At 52.5% G+C, this 23788-nt stretch overlaps 1 protein-coding gene across 1 annotated transcript in view; it reads left to right on the top strand.

The window, feature by feature from the left end:
• The window catches only part of ARL8A (ADP ribosylation factor like GTPase 8A), a 38607-nt gene extending 20166 nt beyond the window's left edge, over positions 1-18441 (top strand). Inside the window, exons 2-7 of the mRNA XM_039538333.1 lie at positions 7379-7459; positions 8475-8548; positions 12483-12576; positions 13457-13524; positions 15700-15770; positions 16188-18441. Of these exons, the coding sequence (XP_039394267.1) occupies positions 7379-7459; positions 8475-8548; positions 12483-12576; positions 13457-13524; positions 15700-15770; positions 16188-16237 (438 nt within the window). The 3' untranslated portion in view covers positions 16238-18441. The remainder of the gene's footprint in view (positions 1-7378; positions 7460-8474; positions 8549-12482; positions 12577-13456; positions 13525-15699; positions 15771-16187) is intronic.
• Positions 18442-23788: the final 5347 nt, after the last annotated feature.

Genomic DNA, 23788 nt, shown 5'->3' with positions numbered 1-23788 from the left:
TGGCTGCGGTTGCAACTTAAAATGATCATTTCTGCATTTTTAAAAACGAGTACTCTTTGCTAGAAGTAATGGTTTGTGTACACTGTAAATAAAGGGTGGTATGTTTTAATGCTTTTCCGGAGGGGTCGGCTAGTTTAAAAGCAACTCCACATCTTAAAATAATGGATAGATAACTCTTTGCCCATTCTCCAGTTTTTTGATTACCCGATCTGGCCTTGGTGCCCATGAGATCAGATAAACGGGGCCCTGCTGTGTTGGATTTTGAAGTTGTTTCTGTGTGTTGAACACTAACAGAGAGCAGGGGAGGTTACAAATGACAGCTTTAAGTGGATTAAAGCTCTGAATAAAAATAGTGGACTATTTTTGGGTGGGCTGTATCCTTGAAACCACTTCATCTAGTGGTTCCCAAAACTTACACCACTAACCCTATATCTGAACTAGAATAGCATGGTGCATTGCTTCTTATAACGGAGCTGCAGTAGTAAAAGGGTGTAGGAATGTTGCCTTTGCCTGGGATATTACTCCCCACTTTTCATGAATACCAGAATTTGTCTTTAAAAACATAAAAGAGGAAATAAAAAATTAACTGCATCTATTGCAAAACCCTTGTGAGGAGGTTTGAAGACCTTCAAGATTTGCTAATATGCTATATCTAGAAAAGCCGATGGCTAAAAGCACTATATTTGTCTGATTGCGGAGTTACATAAATTGTCTTCGCTGACAGTAGGATTTTGCAGTGTAGCTAGAGGCTACAAGCCCATAACCCCTCTTCCCCCAGTCCAGATTAAAACCAGGAAAAGTTTTCGAATAGTGGCAATTTTAAGATGCTAAATCACTGGAAATATATAACAGCTGTGGGTGAGCTCTCTGTTGGGCATATTAATTTCGAAGGGACATATTTAATTTCCAAGGACTTCAAGCAATCGAGCCCCTAACCCTGTTCAGGGAGGGAGGGAAAGTGTATGTGTGGCTGCTTTCTAGTAAAATGTGTAGCAGGAGTTTTCTGTGTGCCTAACTAACTCAGTAAGATGTAAAATCTTTCTTCGAGAGCGCTTGCTTCCTGACTCCGATGTCATTGGTTCAAGTTAAATAGGTGCTAATGAAAACAAAATGGTTTTAATCAGTTGGACAAACTCCTTTCCCTCTTCAATTGTTTAGGTTCCCCTGGTTTGTTACCTGAGCGGTGGTGGTGTCATTAATTTCCCATAAAGTCTTGAGGGAAACTGGGCCAGTTAAACTTAAATTCTAATGCAGAAAATAAGGAACAAAAACAACAGTATTTTCCGACTGTTTTTATACAACCTTAAGAGGCAAAACAGGATGTGAACACCATTTGATGTTGCAGTTGACCTTGAATGATTTGAGATGCACAGTAGTGACAGGAAGCTTTGGAGGTGTACCCCAGTTCCTTCGTTTTCTGCGGCTTTCTGTGCTTGGGAAAGAATGCGTGGGATTACGGAATCCTAATGAAGGGAGCTGGAGAGCTCATTGGAGTAGGAATGGGCTACAGAGGCCCTTTCCTCTAGACCACCAGTTTAAATCTCGCACAGGCATCTCGCGTCTGAAAGGTGTAGTTTTCTGATGGCCTGTGTATAAAGAGTGGGTGTTCAGGCAAGTTCCCAGGGGGTCTATCAGATGTGGCATTCGCTGGTCCTCTCACTGACCATCTCAGCAGAGGCTGAAGACTCAATGGGGCATGGAGACTGAACTATTCTTCACCCACAAAGCAATGGCTCCGTCTCAGGGTTAAGCACATGAGTGTGGGAGCCAGCGTGGGGATGCTTGTGCTCCTGCTACTTTGCTGTACCTGTTCCATGGAGAGCAGCTGCTAGTCTTCCAGGTTGTCAGTTCAGCACTCAAATATGCGCCCATCAATCAGGAAAAAAAAGAAACTGTCTGTCTGCGGCACTGTTTTTCTGTACCCTCATCCAGAGAGAGCATCCTCAGAGTTCAGCTAAAGCTAATGAGGAAACCGAGCTCAGAAAATGTGATCAGAAGACAGAATGTCCAGAGGGGGAAAGCGTGAGACAAATGGGGCAGCAATAGTGAGAGTGGCCCCACAGCTGAGGCACGTGGCAGGGAGGGAATAGAGGGGGAGTGGTCAGGTAGGATGCAAGTCTGTCTGTCTGTCCTTCTGAATCTCTGCCTCACTCATCTGTGGTACTGGAGCACTGTGGGACCATGGAGAGCCCAGAAAGGCAAGTGGGAAAATGAGGTTGATTAAAAAATAAATGGAGGGATACAAAGTATGGAGAAGCAGTGGGATGGAGCCTCTGCTTTGTTTCTGCTGTAGTGCCAGGGTAGGCAGTGGCTTCCTTGACAGTCAGCTGCCTTCCCCTCCTGCTGGGTCAGTCATGTAAGTAACTGGGAAAAACAGATGAGGGACTGACTGGCCTGGTGGTTTGTGCTCACTGCTGTGGATGGAGGCTGGCTACAGTCAGGATTCCAGAGGGGTGGCATTTGCCACTCTATTGCACTCCTGAATCTAACCCTTTGTTTAAAAAAAAAAAAAAGTTGCTAGCGCTGATGGTTGCAAAGAAAACCTTGTGAACAAAGTGTCATCGGGTGCAGTTCTGTCTTCCTGAGTCTGCAGACAGCCTGAAACAATAGTTCTGAGATGTGAATTGTAAGTTAAGTAGAACACGCTGAATGCATGGGGATGGTGTAACGTTGAAACACATCAGGTAGGATACTCTATTGCTCATTCAGTTTCATATATAATTAAAAACCTACTTGAAAGTTGGTGCGCCTGTCCACGAGCTGTATACGGGGAAATGGTGCTCCAAACAACTGCACCATTTCAGTTCCCTCTCTCAGGGATGGAATGTAGAAACAAAGATTCAGAGCAAAGCAACCTAACATGCAGTGCTCAACAGGTTCCTATCCCTTTCCCCAAGGCCTTCCCAGCACTCCTAGCCAGCTCCTGAGAGGTCCAGCCCTGCCCACAGTCTCTCATAAGAAGCAGGACACCTTACATGCAAGTTCCTTTAGGGCTTATGAGTAGAAACTGGCATATGACCTACAACTTTAAAGGGTCCATGGCACCCAAAGGTGCAGTGCCTGGTTACACCTACAGGTTGAACAATGTAGATGATGTGCTGCAGGTGTAGAATGTACCTTCTGTGTAGTGGTGAGCAGACTGTCCTCTCCAGTCTCTTTCTCCTTAGACCAGCAGGGGGCAGAGAGTGGGGGACTTAACAGTGCTCAGACCTTTGGGCCCAACGAAGGAGCACTGGCTAAGGGGTGTCCGTATCCTGTCCTACCTGCAGCTGTAAAGATGGGGGCTGTGTCAAAGGACTTTCACATAATGGAAATGAAGAATCCACAGGTCTCTGGCATAGATACAAAGGAGCCATCCACCCCCAATACAAAAGAAGTCAAAGCTAAGTTTCTAAACCTAGCCCCCAATTTTGGTTTGTTCAGTTTGAGGTGCCCAATTTAAGATAAGCTGGGACTGATTTTGAGAGGTGTCCAGCACCTGCAATTCCCACTGACTTAACTTGGCATTTTGGCTGCTGATCACCTCAACGTGGCATCCAGAATCAGCGGCCACTTTTTAATCTGGCCTAAAACATCAGCGTTCTTTAAAGCGAAGGGTCAGTGCTGTCTGCCCCCAGCCAGAGCACAATTCGGGGATGGGGTACTAATGGACCTGAGTCCCCACCTGCAGTACTCTCTGCTATTCCAGTCCTGGGTTTCCAGGCTGCTCTGCTGGTGTATGCCATTTCTCACCCACAACACCCCCTGTACGGAAATGGAAAATCCATTTGTCACAGGGGAGTGGTCTCTGTAAATATCTTGCAAGTGGGTGGGGCCTAAAGAAAACTTACACTCCACTGATGTTCACTAATTTTTTTTAAAAAATCTAGCCCCCTCTATGGTTGTGACAGTAACCTTCCAAATGTGGCCTGAAGCCATGAAGCTAGACAGATTCAGACTGGAAATAATTTTTTAACAGTGGGAGTAAATTTTTAATACTGAGGGCAATTAATCGTTGGAACAATTTGTCAGGGTTTATGATAGATTCTCTGTCACTGGCCATTTTTAAATCAGGATGGGCTGTTCTGAAAGATCTGCTCAATTTCAAACAGGAATTAATCCAGGAATGTCTTATGGCCTGTGTTATGCAGGAGATCAGACAAGGTGATTGCAGTGGTCCCTCCTGGCCTTAGAATCTAAGATGTCTTTCTGAGTCTGGGAAGGAGAGGGTTGCAAACAGGACCCCTGGTACTTACTCCTTATAGGTTTGACAAGACCAGTCAATTTCAGTGCTGCTATTCAGGATCTGTGGACAACATTGATGCTTCCAGAAATCCATGTCAATTTCATGCTGCTGCTTGGCAAATCTAGGATTAGTTGTGCGTAGGAGTTATTCAAGGGGAAGTAGAATCCAAAAAGAAATAAAAATTGAGGTTTGGGGAGGGGTAGAGTAGAATATATCTTCCCCGTCCCACTCCTTGCAATAGCCAGGAGTTGGGGGAGTAGCAGAGAGCTGCTTCCAGTAGCTAAAGGGGCCAGAATTTCGAATTGATCAGATACCCACTGGCCAGAAGCTGATATGAAAGATGGAGCCCCCAACCAGGATTGGAGGGCAGCACTCTTCCACAGCTGATGGGATGTAGCAAAGACGGTGGGGCTGGATCTGTAACCATGCGCTGCCCCTGGACAGGTCAGTTACACTTACCCTTCACGTATATCTCTGGCTGGTACGGAAACATTTTCAAGCCCTGCACTAGTTCTCGGGGTTTTGGCATATGGAAGCCCCCTAGTCTTATCCCAGGTAACTTGATTTAAACCCATTGATCTGTCTGGACAGTTCCAGTCACTAGAGCAGATCTTCCCTAGAATGCTGACATGGTGCACAGGGTTCAGCAGAAATAGATTGAGAAGGTTAACAGCTCTGATGGAGAAATCAGAAATTGCTTCGTGTGGGGCCCACTGATCCAGAGTGGCAGATGCTTAGTGAGGATGGCCAGAGGCTGCACATGGAACTGAAGGGGAGGGTCGTTGCTGGTATGTCTGCCCTGCTGAGGGAGACTAGTGCCCTGGCCATGGTCTCAGCCCCTGGGTGAAGCCCATCTCACACGCTTGATTGCAGCCAACAAAAGCAACATTGATGCCAGGCATATGAATAGCCTTTGATTGGGGAGAAAGTGACCGACAAATGGGAAGTTTTCGAAGCCGCCAGTTTGGGATTGCAGGGCTAACTCCCCCAGGGTGCAGTGGTTTAATTCACCCATTTAGTCAGCAAGCAGGAAACCTTGATTTAAATCCTCTATTTTAATCTTTTTTTTTAGTTGTTTTCCTAAAGAATGGTTTATTCTCATTGCTTGGCCGCCGTTAAAACATGTCAATTGGCAATTAAGTATAGCCTTTACACTAAATTTGGTGCTTCTTTTTGCTAACCAGGTGGATACACTAAATCTATCCGTATTTAAGTAAATTGCATAGCTTAATATACATTTATTCAGACTCTTAATTTTTACATTTGTTTATGTTAGGAATTGGTGAATGATGCATTTATTATTTAATAGGTGATACATTTTTTATTCATGATTTGCATCAAGCTGTACTTAGAAATTGGAATTCAATTGAAAATGCAGAAAACTAGCATTTTAAAATTGTTTTCAATAGTTCAGCAAAACTACCTTAAATGTGCTGGATGCATATCAAAACATGTTTTGTATTTATAACTAACTGATTTATTAAATGAAGTATTAGTGAATTGAACAGAAAGTTTCTGGTCATCGCGTCTTTCAGCCTTAGAACTAGTAGATCTCATCCTCTTGCACCCTATTTTATTCTTAACTTGGAAGAGGAAAACAAGCTTTCCTGCTGTTTCAACTCTGTTGGTTTCTTAACTTTGAACAAACTAGTAATTGAACTGAACTAGTTAAATAACCTGAAATGAAGAAGATATTCTCTCTGCATCTGCAGAAGAGGTTGCTGCTGTCAAAAGCTGATTTAGCACTTCAACAAACTCTGGTTTCAGGGGCTTACCCAGTGACTTCCACTAGTTGAGTGGTTTGATCTCCTTTAGAACTTCAGCAGAAAATTCATACTGCTTGCATGTTTATTTAAACTATTTGAATAGATTATAAGTTTAGGTCTTAACTTAGGTTGTAATAGTTTCAAATAGGGTTGTTGTTTTTTTTTAAATTGTATTTGATTTTTTTGTGTTGCTGGAAACATAACAAGTAGTCATGATTTAATTATAGAAGATCTTGAATTTTTATAGACCTTTTCAACCCAGTTGGAGCCCTAAAGCCAGGGGTTAGGCTGGAGGAAAATAGATGAGGATGTTCTCCCACAATTCCCCTGCTTGTGATGCCAAAATCAGTGGCCATTCACAGTAGATCAGGTTCTGAAGATCTGTACTTCTCCTTTTTGTGCTTTAGGCAAAAGTGAAACAGTCTAACAGTGGTTGCATCTGAATATTCTTCCCTTAGCTTCAGAGTTAGTACTCTAGCTCAATGAGCTATTATGTCCAGTTCTGGGTGTCATACGTTAGGAAAGATGTGGACAAATTGGAGAGAGTCTAGAGGAGAGCAGCAAAAATCATAAAAGGTTTAGAAAACTTGACCTGTGAGGAAAGGTTAAAAAAAACTGGGCATGTTTAGTCTCGAGAAAAGAAAATTGAGGGGCGACCAGTTTACAAATATGTTAAGGGCTGTTATAAAGCAGACTGTGATCAGTTGTTCTCCATCTCCACTGATGTTAGGACAAGAAGTAATACATTTAATCTGCAGCAAGAGAGATTTAGATTAAATAGGGAAACTTTCTAACTCTAAGAGGACTTAAGCTCTGGAACAGGCTTCCAAGGGAGGTTATAGAATCCCCGTCACTGGAGGTTTTTAAGAAAGGTTGGACACACACTTGTCAGGGTGGGCTAGGTTTACGTGGTTCTGCCTCAGCACACGGGGTGGGACTTGACCTCTCAAGGTCCCTTTCAGCCTGACATTTCTATGAATAGCTGGCACTGTAGCTACAAACCAGTGCATATTGGCAGTAATGGCCCTGGCCTGTTATGAGTGGAGTTCCCCACGTGGGCCCAGAAGCGTGCATCCCACTCCCAGCCACTGGGCAGTATCTGTTCTCTGTAGGATACCTGGTTCTGATTTGCAGTGGTTTTGCTGCTGGCATTGGTCACACACCCCAGGACATGGCTAAAGGGGGTAGAATATTTGGGGCATGTTATAGGACAGTCCTTGCAGAACATCTTGGCTAGGATTTAATAATAGCTACCGTTAAGTCTTGTTCCACCGCAGTCTGCCCAGTGTCATCAGGCTGGGAAGTTTAGATGCTTTGTGCTGACCTGAGGGTTTGCAGGTCCCCAGCCCTGTGATATGGCTGACTCAGTGTGGTTTGTTTCTTGCAGTCGGGGCAGTTCAATGAAGACATGATCCCAACGGTGGGCTTCAACATGAGGAAGATCACCAAGGGAAACGTCACCATAAAGGTAAGACTCAGGCAGCTCCTCTACAGTGGCTGTTAGATGGAGAGACGGGGTGGGGAAAATCTAGAGATTCGCAAGCTGTTGTGCAGCAGATTATTGGGGTGCAAATAATACTGACTAATGTTTCAGTCAGGAGACTTAAAAATAGACCTGCCTCCACACTAGTTCAGTCTGGAAGGTTTTAGATTGCTGCAGCTCCCCTAAAGCTGTGTCAGGTGTATTGGGATGCAAGTTATTCCAGGCTCCTGCAGTAAAGGGCTGCTGGCCAGGCTGCAGTAACGTGGGATTTCCGGATGGCATTCATCCTGCTCTTGGTATTTCCCCAGGCTAGCATGGGCAGGTAACTTTGTCCATGACAGAGGCTGGACCGGTATTTTGCTGAGAAGAGAAGGGAGAGGCTGCGGGTCCTAGAAGAAGGAGCCCATTGGAGCTGTGGGGCTGCAGTCCATGATTCATAGCATTTGTGTCTCAGCAATCAGACAAATAGCACGCTCTTCACCCCTCCACTCCTCCAGATGCACCTGGATGGAAAATCAGAAAATCTTGAGTTAGTCAGCACTTCTCATCACTATGAAGATTCTGTGCCTTTGGTTGCTGCTCATGGGTTTTGAGGACAAAATGTGGTCCTCGAAACATGTGAACTCTTCAGTGAGGGGGAAATTCCTCCATCATCCTAGCATTGTGAACACAGAGAGAACCCCACCAGGCTCCCTGGGACACTAGGCCTTAGACCCCAGCCCTTGCAGGAAGTAGCTGTGAGTGGACAGAACGTTCTGGGTAATTGCATATAAATGAGCAAAGCTCTGCACCCAGCTGTGCTTATGAATTCCACAAACCTGCCACCATGGAGCAAGGTGACGCCTTGTGTCGGGCTCATCAACAGGGGGAGAAGGGGTAAGAGTTTGAGTAGGGGTGTGCAAAATCCATTTCAGCTGGGCTCCCAAGATCCACTTCTGCTTTTTCATATTCCTTCTTTCCTGGTCCATGTGCTTCCTGACTCTGCCTCTCTTTCCCACAGCTCTGGGACATCGGTGGTCAGCCTCGTTTCCGTAGCATGTGGGAGCGATATTGCCGCGGAGTCAGTGCCATTGTGTAAGTACCCCCCCAGCTGTGCTCACACTCCATCGCAGACGTTCCAGGGCTGCTGAGCACTGGAGAGCCTTTAATACAGCAAGGGACAGTATTAGAGGATAGGCTCTCAAACAGTGTCTCTTGGTTGAGGGTTGGCAAGACCTTTGGGGCTGTGTCCAGTGGGTGTTGTGCTCGCCCAGGTTGAACACTTTGCTAATCCTAGAGTGCAGAGATCCTCTGCTGGGAATCAGGCCCTTAGCACTGAATTTGCTCTTCCCAGCAGCTTGCCCAGTGCAGCCGGAGCCCTGGGAAGGGCTGTTGCTGTGCTTTTAGTACCCGACATCAGGTGTAAGAGGTTCTCCTCCTGGGGATAGAATCATAGAATCTCAGGGTTGGAAGGGACCTCAGGAGGTCATCTAGTCCAACCCCCTGCTCAAAGCAGGACCAAACCCAACGCTTTGTCAAGCCTGACCTTAAAAAACCTAAGGAAGGAGATTCCACTACCCCTCCTACCTACTAGTGAAAAAGTTTTTCCTAATATCCAACCTAAACCTCCCTCTGCAATGAGAACAGTCTAGATCCATCCTCTTTGGAACCCCCTTCAGGTAGTTGAAAGCAGCTAATCAATCCCCTCCCAGTTCCTCAGCCCTCTCCTCATAAGTCATGCTCCAGCCCCCTATCATTTTTTGTGCCCTCCCGCTGGACTCTCTCCAATTTATCCACATCCTTCTTGTAGTGTGGGGCAAAAAAACACACACACCAAATGGGGAATGATCACATCCCGATCTGCTGGAAAATGCCCCTACTTATACAACCAAAATGCCATTTAGCTTCTTGGGCAAAAAGGGCACACTGTTGACTCATATATTTTTTTCCTCCTCCACCCCCACCTCCCTTTTCTTTTCTGCAGAACACAGCCATTCGGTCCCTAGTCTTCTGTGATTCTTCCGTCCTAAAGTGCAGGACTCTGCACTCTCCTTGTTGAACCTCATCATATTTCTTTGGCCCAATCCTCTAATTTGTCTAGGGTCCCTCTGTATCCTCCCCTACCCTCCAGCGTATCAACCACTCCTCCCAGTTTGTGTCATCTGCAAACTTGCTAAAGGGCAGTCCCACACCCCCCCTCCAGATCCCAGATGAAGATATTGACCAAAACCGGCCCCACCACCCCCCCACTGGGCACTCCATACTCCTGCCAACCACACAGAGAACAGAGATCACTCACTACTGAGCCCACTGAGCCCGCCAGTTTTCCAGTTTTCTGTCCCCCCATTCATCATCATCCATTCATTCTTTTTCTTTAACTTGCTGGAATGAATAGAGGATACTGTAGCTTAAAAAAAATCCAAAAATAGTACATCCACTGCCCCTGCTGCTCATCCACGGTTATCTCGCCATAGAAGGCAATTAGGTAGTCAGGCATGACTTGCCCTTGTGAATCCATGCTGACTGTTCCCTGATCACTTTTCCCTTAAGTGGTTCAGGAGGATTGATTCCTTGAGGACCTGTTGATTTGAGATAGGAAGTCTTATGAATGTATCTGCTTAGTGCAGGAATCCCAGTGTTCTGGTGGGTTTACCAGTCTCCCCAACCCACCATGGACTGGTGCCCTAGGTAGTAAAATTACTCTTGGGCGTGATGTTGTCCAGGATAACAGGCTCTTGTGCTCCTGACTGAAGATCGGCTGTCTTTGCTGATGCTACTAGATCTTTTTGTTCCTGAGGTGCTAGTAGCTCATTTGAAGGGGGCCTGGTGAAGGTGGACCGACTACCCTTGGGTGGCTCAGCTCATTCTGTAGGGTGGTCCCAGGGGATAGCTATAGGCAGCTGCTTTTCCTTCCCAAGGCCTCTTATACTGCTTGGCAAATTCTGTGTTTATGAGAAGCAGCAGCCTTCAATCGATCTTCGTTCACAGTTGTAAACAAATTCCCTTTGCCTGAGTCTACCCCCCTTTTGTGGTCCTGCTTGTGAACATTTTGGGGCTTGAGTTTACTGGTAGCAATGTCTGTGGAAACAGCAGGCCTAGTAGACTATTCATGGTGAGCGGTCCTGAAAAATGAGGCGCATGTGTTCAGTCAAAGCAGCACAGATGTTTCATATCAAATACATGCAAACTGTACACCAGCAAGCCACAAACAAGAGTTATTCAAACTGTAACAAATGCTGTTGAGAAACTCAATCCACGTAAGATGTCTGTAAGCAGAAAGAGGTGCTCTCTAAATGCGAGCACATCATTATTTGCCCAACTCAAGTCCCCTAATCTCACCACGTTCGGTATCCTCATTTACGTGTGGCTGCTCGGAAGAGTTTGGTGACATGAGCTACGGTGTCATAAATATGCCGATGACATTCAGCGTCACCTCCTTTCATCAGACAGGGACAGAATCGATTCTTTGTTCTTCTGCTGCCTGGCCGAGACTGAGGCCTGGATGAAAGCCAGAGTTTAGCGGATTTAGACTCAGCCCAGATGAGGCAGAGATGATACTGACTGGCACAGAGAAGCACCTTGAGGATCTGAGGAAATTTATAGTTTTTCCCTTAACTGAGAGTGTCTTGTTAGTTGTTGTTTGGCTTGCAGTCTCCAGGTCTAACCAGGCACCGGTCTGCAGCTGGAGCCAGAAATGCCCTCTGTCACTGACACCTGCCATTCCCGCTCTGATAGAACCTGCATCTATCATCAGTGCATTGCTGCTTCTAGGCTGGATTACTGCCACATGTGCTGTCTGGGACTGACATCGAAGGCCACTCAGACACCACCCTTCCTGTGCTCTGCAACCCCAGCTGGGTTTTAGCAGGAACGGGGCAGTTCTTTGTCCTGTTGGTGACGCTCCCAGATGCCTGGGAGGGGGGATCACCGTAGCAGGCTCTCCCTCTGGAGATACGACTGAGCCCAGCCTGACCACATTTAGAACTGGATAGCTGTCATTGCTCTGTCTCCCGGCTGTAGACTCTCTGGCATTCAGCCCACTGCCTGGGCTTCCCCACCTCTGCGGTCAGCTGTCTGGATGGGGTTATGGAGCACAGTGTATGCTGCTTTTCTGGGAAAAAGCACAGTGAAGTGCCCCCAGCCACCAGGGTGTTAGATGCTGCAGAAATGATTATAAGAATCTAAAAGAGCAAGAGCCGCTTTCTATAGGGCACCCAAAAGCAGTGCACTGTTCCTGCACCCACTGGCTTTTCAGCTACACTGATGCACGGTGTGCCTGATGCTGCTGCACATGGTAAACTAAGGGTATGTCTGTGCTCCAGCTGTGTCCCTGTAGCATGGATCCTTCCTACCTTGGTGGAAGGGGTTTTTCCATTGATGTAGTTAATCCGCTTCTCTGAACGGCTGTGGCTGGATGCATGGAAGAATCTTCGTCAACCCCTAGCCATGTCTACACTGAGGGTTAAGGTGACTTAACTGCGGCGCTCAAGGCACAAAATGTTTCACAGCCCTGAGCGCCATCACTCAGGTGATCTAATGTGTAAGTGTAGGCAAGGCTGAGGTTGCCTCTGTAGCAGAAGGCGCTGGGTGAGTCGAAGTTATTTCTATATGCCCATGAGGACTCCTGGCTCTCAGCAGGGGAAAGGTTAATGACTGGCTTTGCAGTCCTGAGGGATGGATGTGGATTAGCCCCCACAAGGACCCATCCGGGGTTTCCCAAAGGGTGCTAAGAGCCCAGAGGTGCCAAGGGAAGTGTGTGGGTCACTGACATGTGGTGAGTACCAGGGGGCTAATCTGAAATGCTTCAGAGAGAGAGCGGTAACTCCGATCTGCTTCATAGCGTAGATTTATACTGACCGGTCAGGAAGCTGGCCCAGTGGAGAGGAGCAGCTCTCTAAAGAGGCCTGAGTACTTGGTAATGGAGAGAGGTGGTAGGGACTCTGGTGGTTTCGTGCTCCTCAGGCGGGATTCATTCGATCTTCCTCTTCCAGTGGCCCAGGCTCACTGATAATGTCTTTCCCCATTCCAGATACATGGTGGATGCTGCAGACCAGGAGAAGATCGAGGCCTCAAAGAACGAACTTCACAACCTGCTTGACAAGCCGCAGCTCCAAGGCATCCCTGTAAGCACTCTCCAGTCCTGGGACAGAGGGAGACAGTGGGGAGCAGACAGATCTCATAGGCTGGTCCCCAGTTGTTAGGGTGGGTGGTCTCTGGTTGCTTGGTCACACATGCTGCAAAGCAGGTTCTGTGATAGCATCTCACTCGTTCGTCTGTAGAAATAGCCTTGTGAGGTGATGCTCTCCAGGCTGGGGCTGGGCTGGAAGGTGACTTCTTTGGAAAGTTTGAGGAAGATCATGACCAACTTCCCATAATCCTACAGACCATTAAACCCCCTGGTCCCATTGGTGGGCCCACCGGATGCTCAGAAGTGACTGGACTGGAGGCAATGAGTGTAGATAATGACCTGTCCATGGCCCATTGAGTGGGGATTATAAGTGATTGATTGACACACCCACTGAGCATGCTCAAGAGGGAGAGCTGCCATTCGGAATGCAAGTCTTGTTTGTGACATCGCAGTCAGGTTTTTGGCTGGAAAGTAAAGGCTCAGAGGTGCTGCTGGGGCAGTTTGCAAGATGCTAATTGTAATGTCTTTACCCTGAGATGGGGATTGATGCTTCAGAAATGCAGAGGGGGTGCAGCTCCATGCAGCACGTAAAGCACATGATCTCAGTCCAAAAACCGCCATAGCAACTCCTCCACCCCCAGCATATCCTGGGAGAGGAGCACTTAGGCAGCTGGCTTTCACTGGCTGGCAGGAATTCCCCGGGAGGCGGGGAGGTTTTCATTTCTTCACACCAACGAATTTTCTGTTAAAACTATAGTTAGGTTGCCGGACTCCCCGTCCCTCCCCCGGCCTGGGCACAGTCAAAACTGGCTCGGTGTGGCTCTGGGACTGGGAATGCTGACACTGTCTTCCCCCCCCACACCCCACCCCTACAGGTTCTAGTGCTTGGGAACAAGCGAGATCTCGCTGGTGCCTTGGATGAGAAAGAGCTTATTGAGAAGATGTAAGTACCGCTCACTGCCTCCCCTTCCGGCGGCAGATGTTGTCCGTCTGTCTCCGGCTGCGTGTGCCTCTCAACAAAGGCTGGGGTGGGACTGTAACAGAGTTTGCTTAGCTGTTGCTTTGGGGACGCTGAGTCTCTGTGTATTGCTGAGTAGGATTCTCAGGGGTCTGATCCACGTGGCTGCTAAGGGATTAATGAAGGTGTCTGGTGCATGGGATTGCGGGAGCTTCTCCCAGGGTGCTGGAGAGGCCTTCCCAGAGCAACAGTGGAAAGGGCTCCCCCACCATGGAGGGCAGCAAGCATTGCTCCCCAAAATGCCCCTATCCCTCCCCATGACCCCAACCTCATGGCTTCTCTGCCCAACTCCCTAAAGACGTTCCCCTCCACCAGCTCCCACCCCTAACAACATGGCCTTTGGCTAGGGGAGGGGGGCTGCTGTAACCCTCTCCAGCATGTGCAGAGCCCTGATCCCTTCCTGCTAGCTCACTGCTGGGGAGTTGCTCTGCGATGGCTTGTCAGCAGGAGGCGCTATTGTGAAAAGGAGCACGGGTTTCTGGCTCCGCCTGGGGATGCTTCTGCAATCCAGCAGCGCAAGGTGCTCCCCCCTTACATGGGTCAGGGCCTGGAAGCCTTTTGGGCAGAGAAGGTTTGTTCATCTCCACGATCCCTTCATATAACAGAGCTGTGCCGAGGCTCCCCAGCCTGGGTCCTGCTGTGAAGCCATCGCATCCCATTTGTAACACCTCTCTGTGCAGTCCCAAGCAAAGGCCCATGTTGGCAGCCAGCGAGGCAGCTGGTTTGGGGAAACATGTCCTAGGTACTCTGCTTTGCCCCTCTGCAGTAGCTTTTTTGCTGTTACATAAGTATCTACACTTCTCCGTGCGCCACAGACCTGGGGAAGCCTCGTTACCCAGTGCCAGGAGCTGGAAAGGGGAGCTGAGGGCCCTGGGTTATGTCCTTCCTCTGCCCCACACTCTCTGTGTGACCTTGGGCAGGGCCTCAGCTGTAGAATGGGGCTAATCTCCAGTCTGTGTGGAGCTGACCTGCCCTTGGCTGAAAATTGCTGTGTCAGGGCAAAGATGGTAATTTTGCTTGAGCTTTTCTCATCTTAGGCCACATGGTGGCGCCAGAGACACATCTTGACTCTTATTGCAGTCCAAGGGTGCGTCTACACTGCACAGTTAACCTGGGTGATTGTCACCTGGGTCTGAGCCCCCAGGTTAGCCTGGAAAAGCCCTACCCACTTCACTGTGTCTGCACTCACCCCGTGCTGAGCCGCTCGAGGCTTCCTTCCCAGTCCATTGCAGGAGGCATTGTGGGATGGGCCCTGGAGGTAACGCAGCACATAAGTGGTTTTTGCCTGCATCCTCACTGCAAAATGGGCAGGTTTCAGCTTGAGGTAAATCACAGCCTGGGCTCTAACCCTGCCCCCTAACCTGGTCAGCTAGCCTGGGCTTAAGGCACTTGCAAATCCAGGTCCGAGGTGTTTGTGTGAATGGGGTGTGTTGTGTAGTGGTGGGGGTAAGAGCCTGGGTTAACTGCAGTGAAGATGTACCCTTAGACTCCTGCAGCCTGAGTGGTAGGAGAGCGTTTCCACAGGCTCCCACCTTGGAACACAGCACAGCCAAGGAGCTCTTTGCAAACGGCCGACAAAGTCCTTCAAAGGCTCCGCTGCTCTGTCGGGGCTGGAGCCAGGGCCGTGGCATGCAGCCCTTCTGTGCCCGCTGCCGTGGTAGTAATACTTAAGCATTTGATAATGGTGGGTCACTCTTGTCCCCTTTCCAGTGGGGAAGCTAAGGCAGAGAGGGGACATGCTGGCTGAGTCTAGCTTGGTGCCGTCGGTAGGGCCCTGATTCTTGTCTCCTGTATGGTTGTGGAATGAGCTGTAATAGCTGCTGGGTAATACACAGCCTGCCCTGTGGGCTCATGGTTGGGGGCCTTGTTCCATTTGTCAAGAACCTTTTATTTTCGGTTCTTTCATTGCGGCAAGACTGTTGGCCAGCCCCATCCTGAGCCAGCAGCGCTAGAAGGTTATAGCAGGGGCCTCCGAGGGAGGGTGGAGTGCCCCCTAACGGAAGGGACGCTGCTCCCCCTGAGCCCTTGAGCCAGGCCAGCTGGAGTAGCTGGAGTCTGCACTGAGCAGTCTGCGCTCTCACGGCTCCATCTCTCCCGCAGGAACCTGTCTGCCATCCAAGATCGAGAGATTTGTTGCTATTCCATCTCCTGCAAAGAAAAGGACAATATTGGTGAGTGCTAGGCCGTGGTCTACAGGGAGCCGGAGGGAGGGGACAAGCTGGGCTCAATTTCAAGTTGTGCAGTGAATTCAGCCCCTGGTATTCTGGCTCCTAAGCCCATTAGGCTCATGACTAGGCAAATAGGGCAGAAGTGCCATTTCTCAGCTGTTCGTGGCCTACACTCCCCATCCCAAAGGCAGGTGTGGGCAGTGCCCAAGGAGCTGTGCCCAAGGTTTCCAGGCTGTGGGGGACACTGCCACAGAGTAGTGGCTGAAATGCAGCAGTGAACAGCTGTGTTAGAGAAGGTGCCAGTCTCTGAGCCCCCAGGGAGACCCCGCCGACCCCTTCCCCTGAGCCCCACATTGGAGGGAGTGGTGGGAGGGGCTCCCTGCCCTTTGCGGGCAGTAACTCTGTGTGTTGCCTTTGCAGACATCACCCTACAGTGGCTTATTCAGCACTCAAAGTCCAGGAGAAGCTGAGAGCCCTGGGACCGCGCCTCGGAGCGGGGAAGATGCCATTGTCCAAGCCCCCTTCTCTCTGTCCCCTGCTCTGTCCCTCTCTCTCCATCTCTCTCTCTAGATGGGTATTTTTAGGGGACCCCAGGCTCTGCTCCTGCTGAGACGGAGCTCCTGTTTTTATTGTAAAGAAGCTGTCGGACTCCTCTGTCTCTCTCCCCCTCTCGTTTTGGCACTGTTCTGTTGTGGTCGATGTGTATACAGTATATATATATATGTATATATATATTTTAATTTAAGCAATGACGCTGTTACTAAACTGGGCCCTGTGACTTGTAGAAGTGCTGGAGGTGGTTGAGCCTCCAAGGCAGTATTGGGAGGGTAGCGTGGGAGCGGAGCGGCTTGGCTGGGCCATTCCATGCTGAACGCAGGCTCCCATGGGGACATCCCTCCAACCCTGAGGCCCTTGGACCCCTCTGGTATCTTCACTAGGTCTGGTTCCCCCTCCACCACCACCCCCCAAGCCTCTGGAGCTCCCGCTGCCCCATGCTCACCCCCGCTCTCCGTGCTGCATGTGTACACGGCCCTTGGGGTCAGGGCAGTGGGGATGTTTGAGGCCAGCAGTCTTGACCAGGCTGTGGGGAGTCAGTGCTGTGCCCGTCTGCAGAGCCACCCCTCCTGCCCCTAGACCTCTGCCCTTTCCTCAGGCACTCGGCCTTGCGGTCCCATGCTCAGGCAGGGATTGGGCACTGGCTGGGAGGGGCAGGGGCAACTCCCTCCCTCTCCTCTCCCCTTTCTGCAACCCAGGCCCCAAAGTCTCCACAAGTGACTCACTCCTGCCTGCTCCCCTGGCTGTGGAGGAACGTGGGGGCACTCTGCCATTCCCCCAGGTTGCTTTGGGGGTTCTCCAGCTCCTTAGAAGCTCTCTGGGTGGGACGAGCTGTGCGGCATGGGGGTGAGCTGGTACCTGCGGGCCAGCGACCAGCACCTGGGGAACGCTCTCTGTGCCCAGAGCTGTGGAGGGGCTGTGGCACCTGCTGACCCAGGTCCTGCCTAGGCCTGTGCATAGGGGTGGTGTGCAGCACGCACACACTCACCTGCTCTCTCGTGGCCTGTGCCATTGGCTCTGCCGTGGGGTCGGGCCCCCGCTTTGCTTAGGGGAGGGGTCATCGCTGTTGCAATTGCTGTAGAACTGAGGCCAAGGACAAAGCTCTGGGGAAGGCCCCTCCCCCCCAAAAGCTCCAGAGTCCGGGAGCAGGGTTCCCCTCCTGCTGCAGCCCAGAACGGGGGTGTCTGCCCCAGTTCATGTGCATGCCTCATACCCAGGAGATCAGGGGCTCAGGCTCTGGGGACCCAGAGATGGGAAAACCCCTTCCGGCCTTGTCCATCTCCATGGGCCCAGGGTGGGGTTGTGCCCTGCAGAGGGGCTCTCCAAGCTGGCCGGCTGTGTCAGACTGCTGCCCCCACCTCTGTCCCTGTCCCAGCCCCAGAGGGGGCACAGCCGGGAGTGCTGGCACGGGCACGTCAAGGGGGTGTTGGCCTCTCTCCCAGTATGAAGGGGCCAGAGGAAAGGCCTGTCTCAGTGGAACAGCAGGGCTGATGGGCTGTGTGTGATGTCAAGGTGGAATCCCTTGCCCTCTGCAGCCCAAACTCCAAGCAGGTCTCCTCTCTGCCTGTGGCAGGGAGGGGAAGTGCCAGCCAGGCCTGGAAGGAGGGGAAAGGAGCCCCAGTTTGCTCCAGCCCATGTGACTTTTGTCTTGTGCTGGAGCCTGCTCTCCTTGTGCTGGAGATGGCCCACAGCAGACTGGGGGTGAAGTGATGGGATCCTAAGAAGGGCTATGAGCCTGCTGCTGTGCCCAGCCTGCCTCTTTCTGCCTGAGGGAGCTGCCTGTAATCCAGGCACAGCCACACCCTGCCCTGTCCAGTGTGTCAGCTCAGGGGCAGCTGAGAGTCCTGGGCTCCCTCCCCAGACCCCCATCTGCACAGAGCCGCTCCCGGGGAGGGGGGTCCAGCCTGCTTTGTTCTCCTCTCTTCTCGTTTTCGCAGAATTGCACAAGGAGCCATTTCCATGGTTTATTTAATGAAGTGTAAAGTGGTGTCATTATTCCTTTTTTAGGAGAGATTTTTTTGGCTCATATTGACCTTCTCTGGTGGGAAATGATTCTTGTAACTGTACCATTTTTTTTTCTTTTGGCCTCCTAATCATAATAAATTAACAGTTTTGTGTTGGGGGGGTATTTGCTGTGGTCTCATTTCCTCTCCCCAGCCTGGCAGTGGTCTCAGCACATGGTCCAGCTGCCAGGGCCGACTCACTGCCTTGCCCGAGAGAGCCCCGGTTTATTGCCCGAGGGCGAGAGCAGCTGGGGCTTTGTCACAGATGGGGGGTGTCATTCTGAGCAGTCCCCTCTCCCCCCCATATACCCCACTAGACTTAACCCCTTCAGGGCCATAACTACATTAGCAGCTGAAGCGTCAGTTGTGCAACGGTGTCAGCTCTTCCTGCTGGGGTAGAGATGACAGAGAAGGTGTGGGGGAAGTGACATCTCCCAGTGCCTCATGTCCTTGGCCCTCAAGGTGGAGCTGGAAGCTGGTAGCGCTCGTTGCCCGCCCGCCCCCCCAAACACTGCTCTCCAGCGGCTCCACACCCTCCTCCTCAGGCTCCCCTGTTCTCACTTCATGGTGCTCAGCCTGTGATGGTGGCTGTCGATGCCGCAGGCACAAACCTTGCCTTGGGAAAGGGCATTTAGCTGGGCAGAAGCTTTAGCTGGCTGCTTCTGGGGTGGTGAGACAAAGCCCTCAGCTTAGGGCAGCTCCCTTTCCTTAGCTTTGTTGACAGTGGGCCGTGCCCTGCTATGGGTCTGGGCTGTGGTGGGTGGAACACCTCTACCTCCAGCTCCCTCCCCCTGCTCTGCTCTGCTCTGCTCGCCCTCCAGCACGCAGGACAACTCCTTGCCCTTTGCAGACTTCTGAGGGCCCATGTCCTGCCAGTCTGTTCTGGGTAAGCCGGCCGGGCTGGGCCTGGCCCCCAGCAGTGGGAGCGGGATATGCGTCTTTAAAAGCAGCCTTGCTGCCAGCCAACCAGCTCTGGGCTGTGTGCGCCCTTCCCTCCCCCCCTCCTCCGTGCTCCTTTTCCTGGGCTGCTGCCCTTTCTGGGCCCATTTCAGAGGCTCTGAATAAGTGTTGGCGAGGGGCCCAGTGCTGCTGCAAGAAACTCAAGCTCCCATGGGCCCCCTTTCAGCACATCCCATCCTGGATCAGTGCAGTCAAGGCACCTCCCGGGGGGGGCAGAGCAGTGCCAGCCACTCCAGCAAGTCTCGGGGGATGCCGAATGCAGCACTCCAGCCCCAGCCAGCACTAGGGGAGGTTTTTCCCACAGTTGAAAGGTGCAGTGTGCTCCTGTCTCTGTGCATGCCCAGTGCCCTTGTGTACCTGACTCTCCGCATGACAGCAGGGCATCCTGCCCCTGCCCTGTTGCACACCTGGAATTTCAGCAGCAGGTGTTGGCCTGGGGGGCAGATCACCAGGGCAGGAGCTGCCCCAAGCTATGAGGGCGCAGAGCCAGCATGGCCCCAGCCTGCTGGGCTGGAAATGTTTCTGCCGCAGGCTCCACTCCACAGCATTTGCCGCCTTCCACTTGGCCAGAGCCCGGCGTAGCCTCGTGCCCCGTACTCATATGTGGCTCATGGCCTAGGCACTGGGCTGGCTGCCAGCAATGAAAGAGCTGGGTGGTTTGCTGACAGAAGCCCCCCAAAGGCAAACATGCCCCATCCTACCTGGTGACCAGAACAGGGAATCTCCCCTTACTGCTAACGTGTGGGAGGGGGTTGCTTTTGGCAGGGGATGGCGGGCGGAGTTCTACAGGTTCTTGGGCATTTGTGTGCAGAGGGCTTGGTGCTAAGACTGTGCCATGGAGGGAGACCCTCTGATGAGGCAAGACTAGGGATCCTTCCTGCTATGGCAGAGAGCGAGCCTGTTGAGTGGAGATGGGCCTGAGGCGCTGGTGGAGCAAGGTGGGGATGTGGAGCATGAGACCCTCCAATAGAGGTGACCCCTGACTGCCCTGGGGTGGGGTGGATGTGAGATCCCCTCGCAGCTGAGTGCAATGCTCCAGCCCCCTCCTAGCAACAGGCAAAGCCAGGGCCAGAGATCCTGTCCCGTTGGCCGTGGGGGGCCCCTTGCTCGGGCAGGGTCCCCTGCCAGCTCATTACTGCTGTACAAAGGAGTCTGTCTCCTCTCCTGCCACGCTGGCTTTGGCCACTTTCTGTTCTCCATCCTACCCCTGGGGCCATTGGTGGGCTGGAGCAGGTGCCCCTCTGCGCTGGGGGCCCCACACGCTACTTTCAACCCTATTTGCACACTGGGAGCCATCCCGGCCTCCGGCTGCCCCTCCCCAGCTTGCTTTTCTCAGCTGCCGCATGCCCCCCCCCCCCAGCTGGCCAGCCAGCCAGGCTTCTAAACAAGCCCTGCATTGTTCCCCCCTGGCTCCAGCTCAGGACAAACCAGCACAGAATGAGCCACAGGAAGGCAGCTTCCCCCTGCCCTGCAGCCCTCATCCTGCATGCGAGTCATAGCAGCCCCTAGCCAGCTGGGAAACCCCTCACCCCTTCCCCCCCCCCACTGTGTGGCAAGGGCTGTCGGGTCCAGAGGCTCCCCTCCTGCACCATCACTCCCATGCACCAGCCCCGTGGGGTCTGCTCCCTCCAGCACACCACCAGGGCAGGGCAGCGCTTGGAAGGGAGTGAGGGGGTTGTGGAAGAGCGCGCCCCCCCCCCAGGCTTCCATCACCTCCCCCAACACACCATGCAAGAGCTGGGATGCTTGTCTAGCGACTCCCATGGCAGATACAACCAGGCAGCTGCAGCTTGGGTCTGCATGTGGATGCTTCCTCTGCCCCACTACTCCATCCATGTAGGTATTAACCCTGTGCTCATCACACCCCCATGCCCCCCACCCCATTTCCCTGGCTGCCTCCACTCCCCCTGCTTCCCCTAGAGTCACGTTTTACTGCCCTAAGCTGGTGCTGGTTGCAGAGGCCAGGGCCCGAAACCTCCATCATCCCCCCCCCACACACACACACTTGGGCCGATTAGGGTTTGCTGGGCTGATCGATGGCCCCTCGAATGTCAGGGCTGCCCTACGCCTGCACAGCCAAAGGAGCGAGTGGCCCAGCCCGCCAGCGAGCGCTGGTCTCCTTGGGAGCTAGCAGGCATGCACGGCTGCCAGCGGGACCTGGCGCATTTACTGAGTGGGGGGGTGGGGGGCAGTCTTCATGCTTCCTAAACAAAGACCGGGGCTTTTGTCTCCATGGCAACAGGCCCAAGGAAACCGGTGGGTGTCATTCCCTGGACAAAGCGCTCGCTGAGCTCCTGGTGCTTAGCAACCACCTCCCTCGCCCAGTGGCATTTCACCGGGTTGGGGGGGGGTGTTTGCCGGAGCACAAGAACAAGGAGCTTTAACATCCCTGAGCAACTGGGGCCAGGAGGCTGAGGTGGGGGTGGGCAGCAATCCTAAAGCCGAGCCTGTTGGTGAGGACCAGGCCACAGGTCTGCATCCCCAGCCGGTGCAGCCGAGCCACCAGGACAGACCAGCTGGGCCCATTCACCTGCTGCTTGCTCCGCTGCTGTGTAGAGATCAAGCAGGTCACGGGACCACGGCCTCCATCGCCTGGCTCGGGTGCAGAGCCGCCATGTGGCAACAGAGGCCAGTTTTCTAGCCCATTGGTCTCTCGTTCACGCCACCTGAGCTGTGATTTCTCTGGCCCTGGCAGGCTTTCCTGGCCACTGAAGGGTGTGATCAGTGACAGCCTCTCACACAACAGAATCCTGGGACAGAGCAAAAGCAGGGATCTGGGGAGGGGGTGTTCCCTGAGCTGCTTTGGCAAAGCGGCCAGTGCTACCAGGGACTGGCACAAGCATCACAGTGCTGGCCCATCCTGAAGCCGGTGCTGGAGATGCCGCAGGCTCTGGGGTGATGGCTGTAAAACACGGGGGCAGCAGCTGGGTAGTGAGCCCTCTGCGCTTTGAGCGTTCTTGGCCTGAGATTTCAAAGCGCTGGGTAAGCTGCAAAGCCTCGGGCTCCATCATGCCAACTCCCCACCTGCTCTGGACTGGACTTCTCCCAGGATGGGCTGATTTCTCTCACACCCTGGTTCAGACATGCCAAGAGAACAGCCTCACTCAGAGTGGCCATATCTGTCCTGCTGGAAACCAGGGAGCTGGGCAGCATGACACTGGTGCAGCAGCTCTTCCAGCGCCTGAGCTCAGGCTGAGTGGGGGGTGAGGTTTTAGGCTGGTTCTCCGTGCGGCTGACCCAGCTTTCCTGCCAGTGTAGGTCAAGAGGACAAAACTATCCTCGCCTGGGAAGCCAGCAATGCAAACCTGGGAGCCCCGCCCTGGGAGCCCCATCCTGCAAAGGGTGGTGCTGTAGGGGTTCAGAACCAGGGGCAAGGGAACCGTGGCCCCGTGTCACGCCGCTCGGGGCTGAGCTGGGAGTCACTAGTAACCTGGGGGCATTGCCTTGCTGGTGTGCATGGAGGGGCTTGCCTGGGCCTGGCCAGCGGGCTCAGAGAGCATGGGCATGAGGGGGAAGCACGCAAAGAATGACTTTCAGGCTCACAGTTTCTCCCCCCTGCCTGGGCACAGGGATGGATTCTTGCCCATTTAGGGATATTCAGAGGAGTTTCTTTGCACATTGGTTCTTCTAAGCTGCCAGGGAGCTGGTGGGCCCAGAGCTGGGTTTGCTTCCCGCCCCCTCCGGCTGCTGGGTGCACAGAATGCCTGCTTTGTGGGCACATGTGCTGGGCCCCGGCTGCGGTTGGCTCCTTTCTGCTTCACAAAAGGCCCAGGTGCCATGTGAAGGCCGCAGCCAGGAGAAGCGGGGGCTCTGTGTCGGTGCCGAGGGGGGAGCGGTGCCAGGCTCCATGGGCTGAGACCCTGAGCTTGTGCCCTACTCTCCTCCGCCCCCCCCCCCCCACTGGCAGCAGCCTTCTGTATAAGACCAGGGCTCTCCAGGAGTCCAGCCAGCCAGCAGCTGCAGAGGAGGAACTGGGCTGGGGGCTGCGCTTTGACCCAAGCTCAATGGGCGTTTGCACCTAACTCTGTGCCGCTCTGGGGATCTGCTCCAGCAGCCCCACCGCTAAGGCCAGCTCTTGTCCTTGTTCTTCAGAGGGGTAAGGGATTCACCTAGGAGCTGGGATTAGGACTCAGGATGAGCTGGCGCTCAGCCCGGAGCTAAATGCCCCAGACTACATGGTTTCTGCTAAGGTGGGAGCCTGATCCTTGCGCCCCTTCTGGTGGCTTTGTGCCACCGGGGTTGTGCCCCACTGCCAGAAAGCAACGCTACCAGTGCAGTGCCTCAGCTACAGGGGCATCTCCCACTGGCACAGAGACAGCCTGGGATACAGCCAGCATGGCACCACTTGCTCTTCTGGTGTCAGGGATGGGTCAAGGTGAAGGCCCAGGGAGAAGCAGCACCTTGCACTCCAGCCATCCACCACAGGGAGAACGATCCCTAGGGGCTGATTCCTGCCAGAGTAACTTAGAGCAGCCCCAGGAATGTGGGAGCAGACAGGCGACT

The sequence above is a fragment of the Mauremys reevesii genome, linkage group 4 (genome assembly GCF_016161935.1).
Source record: "Mauremys reevesii isolate NIE-2019 linkage group 4, ASM1616193v1, whole genome shotgun sequence".
Lineage (NCBI taxonomy): Eukaryota > Metazoa > Chordata > Testudines > Geoemydidae > Mauremys > Mauremys reevesii.
Note: the sequence above shows the minus strand (reverse complement) of the source record. Positions and strands in the feature narration are given on the sequence as shown.